This window comes from Argentina silus (assembly GCF_951799395.1).
Source record: "Argentina silus genome assembly, chromosome: 11".
Classification (NCBI taxonomy): Eukaryota; Metazoa; Chordata; class Actinopteri; order Argentiniformes; family Argentinidae; genus Argentina; species Argentina silus.
In genome coordinates this window covers 21,029,182-21,039,998 of record NC_139665.1, presented here as the reverse complement: position 1 = coordinate 21,039,998, position 10,817 = coordinate 21,029,182, and the positions used below count along the sequence as shown (strand labels likewise).

Below are 10,817 nucleotides of genomic sequence, written 5' to 3'. Positions count from 1 at the left end.
AGGGCGGAGGCGGCTACTACCCGGGGAGCGGCGTGTGTGTGTCCCATAACACCGCCACAGAGGTGCCTTATGGACTACAGAACTGTGGATATTTCACAGGTATTGGCAAACGGAACGAGGTCGGTCCTCAAAACATGGTGTCCGCGTCAAGCGCGTACATCTCGGGCATGGAGATGTGGATGGACGCGCAGAGGTCGTGCCGAATAGACCCACAGCAGTCAGTGGGTCCCCAGGTCGCGCCCTGCTCGTTCCCGCAGAGTATCAAGGAGGAGAGCGCGTATTGCCTCTACGAGCCACAGAAGTGCCCGAAAGCGTCGACCGCAGAGGACCTCGCGTACTCGAGGCTAACCACAGCTGGCTCGGGTTCGGGCTCGTGCACGGTCACTGACGGCGGGGGTACTGTCCCCGTGCCGGGCTACTTCCGCCTGTCTCAGACGCACGCACATTCTCATAAACTTTACCACGGAAACCAGTCAATCCCTTCTCATTCTCACTTTGGCCTACACCCCCCTGCCCCGGCGCGCTTCCACACTCCAACACCCCCGACGTCTTCCGCCTCAGACACGGCGCACGAGAGGAGAGACACCGGGGAGGATGTCTCCTCTGGAAAAGTCCCCCTGCAGACGCAAGCTCCACCGGTGGACGAGGAGACGCGAGAATCGTCTGACGCTGAACCTTCGTCTCCCGAGGAACCAGAGGAGCTCGAAAAAGAGAGACTTCCGAAGGCCACTAAAGGTGAGCCGAGATCATAAACGGTGTGGTCAGCCAGTTGTTTTATTGCACGGGCAGGTATGGCGATGCTTAAAACGTTGACACCTGTCAATATGACTGTTTTTTACTTTCCCGTTCTGTGGTCACCTTACAGTTGGCCTATGTTTTTTTTCAAACGAGCCATAACTGTACTCTTAGGACTTTATTCAAGGCACATACATTAAACATAAATGTACAATTGAAAACAGTTTGGAAGGTTTGGAAAATATCTCAGCAAAAATACTCTGTAGGCCTTTATTTCGTTGATATTAAAATACATACATGTAGAATTTTGCAGCGCAAAAAAACCCCAACCTGATATACCTACAAACATATTCCAAAAATAAGATGAGGTGCTGACATTTGTCCATATTGTTGTAAGCCCAGCACTGTTGGAAAATGTTGTAGTCAGTATAAAATATGTTGCTGTTATTACATGTTTCAAGTTCAAGAGAAGCACACAAGTCTGATGAGCCCTATGAGGAGGCCTTTAGTCTTCCCATTACACACGCACACACGCACACACACACACACACACACACACACACACACACACACACACACACACACACACACACACACACACACACACACACACACACACACACACACACACACACACACCACACATACACACACACACACACACACACACACACACACACACACACACACACACACACACACACACACACACACACACACGCGTGGCCCAATGTTAAAGCGCTGTCAGCCTAAAAGCATGTATCTACCATTTCCTTTAGGAGACACAAAAAGCGAAAACAAGGCCAACTGGCTGACAGCGAAAAGTGGCCGGAAGAAACGTTGCCCCTACACCAAGCACCAGACTCTGGAGCTCGAGAAGGAGTTCCTCTTCAACATGTACCTGACTCGCGAGCGTCGCCTAGAGATCAGTAGGGGCGTGCACCTGACGGACAGACAGGTCAAAATATGGTTCCAGAACCGCAGAATGAAACTGAAGAAAATGACCCGGGAAAACAGGATTCGGGAGCTCACGTCCAGTTTCGGTTTTTCATGATGACGTGAAAATTATTAAGCTTTCTATAAGTGAGCTTAGTTGTAAGGAGCACATATTTAGGCCTACAGAAAATATGAGTCTGCACCGTACTCTGCGCTACTGATAAAATGTGAATGTTGTTAGATTTTCTCATTTGGTTGTGTTCTTTTTTCTTTGTTCCTTTAGTTCAGTTGTGTTGTTTCTGTCGCCAATGGGATAGGTGTAATGAACAAAATAATTGACTGAATTTAGAATACAGCCGTGATCTGGGTCGTAGGAATGTGCCCTTAACATTATCTATTCGTGTACATTATCTTTTTTCTTTTTTTTTAAAGAGATACATATTTTATTCACTATTCAGTATTGGAAATAGGTAGAATATATTTGGGATTTCTTTTAAATATAAATGGCATGGAATAGTATATGATTCAGAACATGATTCGATCGTCTTTCCTGCATTTTGCAATATTCACACGGAAATGTAAAGCCTATGTATACCAACAATACATATGTAAGGGATTACGCTGCCCTTGCCCGCGTCCTCTAGATGTATTCTACCAATATATATATATATATATATATATATATACTGTATGTAGATATACTATTATGAGCTAATTGTAAGTGTAAATAGGAAACTCTTTTATTCACTTTAATGACTTTATTTTCCGTAGATGCACACTGAGGGATATGTAGCCTACATGAACAGTCTACAATGTGAAATTGTTTTTATTATCGTTTATTATTCTGTAAATATGAGATTGTGATTTTGTGCATTGCGTAATAAATTATCAGTTCACTCTTTCTGGAGCAGTTGCTTATCTTTTGTTTTGCAGCTCGTGCTTATATCTTCCAATCTCTCCTTCTCTGAGAGCAGGCCTCTTTGAACAGGTTACTACAGGTACCTTGATTGTTTAGATTTTTTTCAACACTAAATAAATGTTTTCAGGATCCATGCAATCGCTATCTAGAACATTTGAATGACGGCTAGGCTATAATTTGTCCGTATTGGGCCGTATATAGTGCTCCGAGTTTTATGACTCGCTTGTATGTGACGGTTCTCGCTCTCCTAGAAGAGAGGGTTCAGTCGAGTGAGAGACGTTAAGACGGAGAGTAGGCAAAGGACAGCGTTAGAAAGTTGGACTGTATATTGTCATACATAGGCTATGGACATCATCTTTGCTTCTCTGGCTTATGCGGGAATAGTGGAATAAACTCCAAGATGAAGGGGTGAGTCAATGTGTTATTATATATGTGTTTTGGGTTCTGTATGTTTAAGCAAGTTTCCATTGAAAACATTTGATATGAACGTAAGACATTTGTCGCCTACTTTTAAGACAGGCCAATCGAACTATTTGATGTTTGAGTGGAAAATGAATTGGCTTTAGGCTACAGTTGTGTTTCTGAAGGCCTGGATCGGACTGTCGAGTGGTTTAGGTAGTTTCATGTTGTTGGGATCCATTTTCTAACTCTGCAACACGAAACTGTCTTAATTGCCCCAGTTAAATACATCAACGCCAGCCAACCATACCTGGCCGGATTAGTAGGCTACTTATAACTGGACAGTTTAATTTGTAATTATTTGGATTAAAAACAAGCACACATATTGATGTCTCAACCTGTTGAGAGCTACTTGCTGTCGTATATTTTTCTTAACATGTTCTCTGTAATATTTGCACAAACTATTCGATTTGTTATAACCGTTGTTAAATGAATCGAAATGCCCGTACCCTATCTTGCTAAAAGCTCAGCTAAACCTATAGGTCGGGTGGAGTTTGAATTAGCGTAAAGCTGAAGCATTTTTTTCTGCCTGTCAAGACGCAGCGACGTCAGACAAGGCCTCGGTTACGACCACTGCAGTGGAGGGGAAGGGGAAGTTGAGTGGGCAACAGCGACCTCAGTGGCGCGCCGGTGGGCAATAGAACCGGATGCTTCCGCTGCGCAATAGAGGCCGACACAAAAGAGGGGAAGGGCTTTATGGCGATATTTAGATCCGCCAGACAGGCTGTTATCTCTGGGCAAAAGAAGTGAATAGCCCCTGCGGTAAACTGGGTTCGTGTAAAAAAAAAAAAAAAAAAAAAAAAAGAAGAAGAAACTAATTTAGTTTACAGCCTGAAAGTGCCATTGCCTTCCTCTGTCTCCTTTCTTTTGAAGGTGTTGTGCTGTTTTAGTGCACATAGCCTTTCCTTGTTCACCATAGCCTACTTTTGTTTACGTCTCAACAACACATACAACATCTAACCCTATCAGCAGCACCGTTGTAAACGTGTGAGCTAGAGCAGGATGGCTTATCTGTTTTTCAATTAGCCTATTCGTGTGTAGCATGTTCCTCTTCATGCAGGGAAAAAAATGACTGAAGTGGAATCTTTCTGCACTGAATCGCCTGTGGCCATGTAGGGTGTTGGCCCAGCTTCCAGTTTATTCCAAGGTAATAAATAGAACACGTATACTGTGTGCTACCATCGCCATTTGCTGTAGCTTCTGAAGGCCAGGGGTAGTAGTCCTTTTCTCTCTTGTGACTGATTTCTCTCTTGTTCTCACAAGTCCTGATAATCATATGTCGTGACCGCTTTGGGGTGCATAGGCTCCGTGTTGAATTATAATAGTTTGCACTGTATTGTTTGTTCACTGGAAAATGTAAGCGTAGATATATTTTAAAGTCTTTTTATTAGGCATACCAACATTACATTTTCGATTAGTATGAAGGGATAGGCTACTTTGAAAATATTGATTTTACTTGATGTGGCCTATCAAATTAGAATACATCTTGACTAATGTCTCTGTATAATGAAATACACTGTCTAGCGTGTTACATCCTCGGGCACCCTTTTAAGGAAGGAAACAACGTATGCAGTAGTTTGCATTTTAGATCCACATATCTTTGTTTTCATTTCCAGTTTCCTATCATGTTCCTCTCCAAAGCAGCACCGGCTTCTATAAGCACGATAAGGCTGGTATTTGTTAATGGTAGTAATAACAACGATAATCGTAGTAGCATTGCCTAATACTATTATAATAATAGCCAAGGCCTAGTAGGAATATATTACTAATAGGCTATGAATACAGGTAGAAGCCTAAGAGGACTGGGGTACTTTTTCCTCGGACGAGTTTTAATATTTCTCCCTAAATATTTCCTTTTTTTTTTTTTTATTATTATTGTTTTTTTTCCCCCATTATGTATTTATATAATTTTAGTGGTATTTTATTTGAATTCAACAACATTTATGCATATTTCGTTGTTTCACGTTTAGGCCCATATTGAATTATACGATTGTAGCCTATTCATATATGAACGTTTTGGACAACAATTGATATAAATAGGCTACCCGTATCTGTTTAATAACTGTACTGTAAACTGCACTTTGGTTTTATTTTGAAGTGACCGTGTCTATACGAATATACAGCTATTGATAGCTAGCCGATTATGCGGAGTTTCCAAAATTGTGTTTGGATTTGTTTTTAAACGTTAGTTGTAAATGAAGTACTGGGCTGTTTGTTACAAGTTGTGCAAATTAATATTCTTATTATTTTCTCTCTATTTATTGGCCGATGTTTTTCCTTTTCTTGTATGCCTATATGCAATTACATTTCCCTGACTAATAGAGATACCATTCTGTCGTTAATAGCCTAGATAGATTAACAGTGAACAGTTATAGTATTCATGTCAAGTCTTAATACCGATAACATTATCAGTCTGGATCTGTATTCATGATATAGCCAACAACAACAACAACAACAACAACAACAACAACAACAACAACTATTGTATAGGTCCGAAACGAATACAATATTATAAATATTTTTAAAACCTAGGCTAATGTAAAATATCATCTTCAGTTTTTGGACATAGTGTGTGCGTAAAAGTGATTTCTTTTGGAATGCGGTAGGTCTCCAGTTTGGCCATAGCCTATGTTTTGCTGGTCCGACGAGATATTTTACGAATACGAATGGTTGTAGTCGCTATGACGGGGGATAACCCCTACTGAGCATTTGTTTTTATAAATAATTTCGGAATAAGTAATGTCCCTGGCGCCGTATAGAAAGTAGGCCTTGTGCATCTTATGACATTTAGGCGTGTGTTTAGCAATGTGTGTCTCCAATATGGCGGCGTTATTCATATCTTTAAGTAAAGTCCCGGCTATGAGCCATATAACATGCCTTTAAAATATCGTCTCTAGATGTTCTACATCGTTTAGCAGTATTAACTGGGAGTTCCACATCCACATTGAAAGGGAGAGATATTTCCCATACTCTTTCCACTGTATTGGCCTACAACCCCTTTTATATCAAGTGGTAATCGTGTATACAAATTATAATTCTTTCCCTTAAAAACTAGACGTTGTTACGTTTTAGGACAGAGACCCGCAACCATTTAATGGCCAAAGAGATTGATTTATCCTTTATTGTTCAGCCTTTATGATCACGTGCGCGCGTCACCCAATCCAATGGCAGCCTGCGTTCCCACTATTAGTCGACTGTAGTTCTTTGTGGGGCCAAGTTGCTACCTGATGTCTTCAGATTGTTATTTTGTTATAGTGGGTTTAGTGCATGTGTATGTGTGTGGTGTGTGCGCGCTTGTTTTATGTATCTGTGTATGTCTGCGTACATGTGAAAGTATCTTTGCCATGTCGACATCCGGAACGCTGACTAGTTACTACGTCGACTCCCTCATTCTGCCCGAGAGCGAGGAGCTCTCCGCGCCCAGATACCCCTCCGGTCCGGGGGGGCTCCAACATGCGAGGCAGCCCGCCTCCCTCAACGACCACACCGGGCTTGGGCCCTGCACCTTCCCGACGAAAGCCCCGGTCTTCAGTCCGTCCTGGAGTCATGTACCGGGCCAGTTTCCAGGCAACGTGTCCTCCGTCTACCATCACCCATACGGGCATCCCCAAGGCCCGGTCGCTGGGGACGTAGAGGGTCGCTACATGCAGTCATGGCTACTGGAGCCCATGTCCGGTTCCTTGCCTTTGACCGGATTAACATCGAACCATCACTACGGGTTGAAAACTGAAAGCCTGGGTGCGCGAGGGGACAGCGCGCTGCCCGGTTCCCACACAACGCTGCTGCTGTCGGATTTCGCCAACGGGACAGTGGCGACGGCGTCCCCGGTGAACAAGGACATACTGTCGGGCCAAACCGGGGACCTGAACGGCAAGAGCGAGGAGAAACCGGCCATTGATCCAAGTAAGTGCTGCTGCATCATTTGACATTGTGTCATGCTATATTCTGTAAAGCTGCGGGATGCGGGTATAAACGTGTGAGTAGTTAAGAGGTTTGCGCTTTTGAAAAGATGCCATTCTAGGCGTGCCTTTCATTTATAGGGACTTGCTAGGCTAGGTTTCACTTGATAGGCTATCACCGTTTCCATTATTTGATTTGGTTTTCGGATTTTAAACATGCAATTAGAGCCAGACGTGGGTTAACGTTTTTTGTAGCTATCAACAAGTCTTTGCTGCCATTTTCTGAACGCTTTTAGATTTTCTTCTCTTTCAAAATAGCATCGCTTTTGATATCAAACTCAACCCATGTGGGTCATGTGTTTTTATATCAAGGCCAACAGCACCGGGCTCACACCAGTCTCGCACCCCCTCTTTCCAGATAACCCCGTGTCCAACTGGCTCCACGCGAGCGCTACGAGAAAAAAGCGCTGTCCTTACACCAAGCATCAGATCCTCGAGCTGGAGAAAGAGTTCCTCTTTAACGCGTACCTCACGCGGGACCGTAGGTATGAGGTTGCAAGGCTGCTTAACCTCACAGAGAGACAGGTCAAAATCTGGTTTCAGAACCGCAGAATGAAGATGAAGAAATTTAATAAAGACAGTGGACCAAAAGATGATTGAGTGATTGATTGAATGAGAACGTAAATATAAATGAGGGGTAGTTCCATGAAAAAAGCTCTTTCTCCGCTGGACTGTGTTTAAAAATAATAATAAAAAAACGTTGTCTTATTGTTTTATCATAACAGAAGCTGTTATTTGTCTTGTAAAAAGCATGTCCGGCTCCACTCGTCGGTTTTATGCAACTACCTTCCTATTGCACAATTTTAACAGTGCGCATTCGTTTTTGTTTTTGTCTAATGTTAATTGATACCTAGGCTCCTACGCCGCTGTGTAAGATGTGTATTAGTAGGCCTGTTCTTTGTGCTTGTTTGTGTATGGATGTTAGTGTGTTCTCTGGTTTGTAGCTAATGCTATGTATTTCAGGTTCAACTGAGCTATAGTTTTAAATGTGACTAAGTTGTCGTTTTTCCCATTGTTGTTATTCCAATTATTGCTAACCATGAGTTGTAATCTAACATTGGAGCGGTAGGTAAAGGTACCATTTTGAAGTGGGTGCATGAGCCTCAAATGCTTCTTTAAAATGCATATTGATGTTACTAATTTATGCTACGTAACAATGATCTTGTGTTGACTACCTAGACGTCTCTCAACTACCTATAATTGCAAGAACCTAATTTACTTTACACATGATTTTTTGTTGTGAAGAGACAAGAGTGCTTGTAGAAAGTGAACTTTGTCTGAATTTCAGGGAGTAACATTTGAGAGGCCATATTTGTTACAGAGAGAGAAGAAAAACACTGTAGGCTACATAATGAATATACCTCATGGTCCAGTGACCGTTCAGATATTTGGTTCCCAAATGTAATTTGTACTTTATTTATTGAATAAAACAAATTATATCTGCGAATGTATCCAGGTCCCATTTTTATCATTTCCTGTGCTTAGATTAGTCCAATATGGCGTTACCAAATTAAATATATTATTTAAATTATCCAGTATTTTGTCGGTTGCCATACAGCATCTTCACAGCATTCTCATACTTGTCACATTGGTGTGCCCTCAAACTTATATTCGAACTAAATAATGAAATTATGGTATTTGCTATGGAAATATACGCCATAGCCAATTATAACAGTGGAAAATTCGAGCATTTGATTTATATTTACAGTTGATGAAAAAATGTGAACGCCATTCTTCAAAATTCACACACGCACGCGCATACACGCACACACACACACACACACACACACACACACACACACACACACACACACACACACACACACACACACAATATACACAATATACAGCTAACAGCTAACAACATCCCCTGCCAAGACGTGGTGTGTGTGTGTGTGTGTGTGTGTGTGTGTGTGTGTGTGTGTGTATGTGTGTGTGTGTGTGTGTGTGTGTGTGTGTGTGTGTGTGTGTGTGTGTGTGTGTGTGTGTCTTCTTGTTTTGAAGACTGCTTTTTCAAATGAGTCTAGATTCCGGGCAAACAGCGCGTCTTGGCAGAGGATGCTGTTAGCTGTATACAGCCATAAAAGACAATTACCGCTATAACCGTTTATGGGGTGCAAAGCGCTGCAAGGCGAGAGGACACAACACAAGAAAGATGTCGAGAGCTCCGAAAGCTGAAGCCTAACATAATGCAGCCTATTCTTGTTCAGCTATGATATGATCTGACGACCACAGTTTGGGCATCAGTCCTGGTCGCCATGTTCTATCCCGCAACATGAGAGAAGAGGTGACGTCTTTGAACATTACATAGAATATTTTCATGCTATTTGATTTTGAATTCAACTTTACTGGTATTTGTATTATGTGAAATGTAAGGTTATTTTTTCTCAAAAATGTGATATTGCAGTTAGCCTGTTTGCATAGGTCTGGCGACGAGCCCTATAGTAGCCATAGCAACAACAGCCATAACACAAGCTAATATTATGTTGACAAGTTGTAGCATATACAACTTCAAAATCAATGGACTTTGTAACTAAAGCTAAATGAGCTAAGGACCAACCTTGATTTTATCTGACGAAAATATCATTCAAGTACCTTGTGGGAGCGCTTAGATATGAATGCATATATGATTAACCCTAACCCTAAATAATAGAATATCATTTGTTTCAAGCCATAGTAGTGTTGTGACGCGCTAGAGGACGCAGATGGACCCAAACTTCAAAGGCTCGGCCAGAGACAGAGCAATAAAACGCCTGGTCTGCTATACTGTCTGGCATTCCACTTTTAATGGCTTTATAGCCGTCCAGACACAATTAGGCTGTTTCCAGAAAACGGCACCCATTTGTTTTTTCTCTTTCTGTGGGACTGTGCTCTGGACAAAAGGCCCAGCGGAAATGATCAGCTTTATTGGCGTCACCCCGACGGTTACGTGCGGGACTCATGGTCATTTCGAGCGACCCTTTGTTTGTACCTGGCCTGGGAAACGTTCGCCCGATGTTACTCTGGTAGCGTTCACGCGCTAAAAGGGGAAAATGAGCAATAAAGCAAACAGCCTTTTGATTGAACCCCAGCAAGCCCGAACAATATGAAAATGCATCTACCGTTGACTATTCTCGATTTTCCTCATTAGAAATCACCTTGCTTAGTATAACACCGTCCTGTGTGTAGGCCAAAGAATTCCAGCAAGATTCCACACATGGTGTATGTGATTTTCCTTCTTCATTTGCTCCATGTGGGTGTGATTGCAGTAGCCTACAGCAAAAATGCCTGCGCATTGCACCTTTTCCACCCTGCAGCGGCGAGAAGTAACCAGAAGGTGGCAGTAATGTTCTATAACAAACAAACAAAAGCCTCCTTAGACCACATTCTCGTTGTAATTACTCTCAGAGGAGCATAACATTTTAAGAGTCCAACAAAATTATTTCACAGCCTGCCTTGGTTTTACAATCTAATTCCAAAACGGCGTTTATAAATATTGACCGATATAGTTCCCCCACATGAATAAAGCAAACTACAAATATATGCCTATTGTATTGATGACGCTTAGCCGATTTTTCCTGCTAATTTTCGCACATAACATCTTACATCTTAATCTTTGCTCATGGATCTTTATATAATTATATGTTCATGTATATGTATATGTTTATGTAATGTATATCTATAGGCAACACAACGTATTATGTATCCGTGTTGAATTATAAATAAGGACATTTGTGGACAATATATATATTGTGCTTAATTGTGATTTGCTTTATTGGATATGGGCTATTTAGAAATACTGAACAAATGACAAATACAAGTTTAATTGC

The 10,817-nt window shown here is 41.9% G+C and overlaps 2 protein-coding genes across 2 annotated transcripts in view; both read left to right on the top strand.

The window, feature by feature from the left end:
- Positions 1-1,789, top strand: part of LOC310811822 (homeobox protein Hox-A10a-like) — a gene marked incomplete at both ends in the record, with an annotated part of 1,907 nt that extends 118 nt beyond the window's left edge. Inside the window, 2 exons of the mRNA XM_083680133.1 lie at positions 1-735; positions 1,515-1,789. The exon at positions 1-735 is cut by the window's left edge and continues 118 nt beyond it. Of these exons, the coding sequence (XP_083536259.1) occupies positions 1-735; positions 1,515-1,789 (1,010 nt within the window). The remainder of the gene's footprint in view (positions 736-1,514) is intronic.
- A 4,604-nt stretch (positions 1,790-6,393) lies between these two features.
- On the top strand, positions 6,394-7,608 carry hoxa9a (homeobox A9a; the record flags this gene model as incomplete). The annotated part of the gene is made up of 2 exons (XM_083681054.1): positions 6,394-6,952; positions 7,367-7,608. 2 exons carry the CDS (start codon positions 6,394-6,396, stop codon positions 7,606-7,608), a joined length of 801 nt encoding a protein of 266 aa, XP_083537180.1.
- Between the last annotated feature and the right edge of the window lie 3,209 nt (positions 7,609-10,817).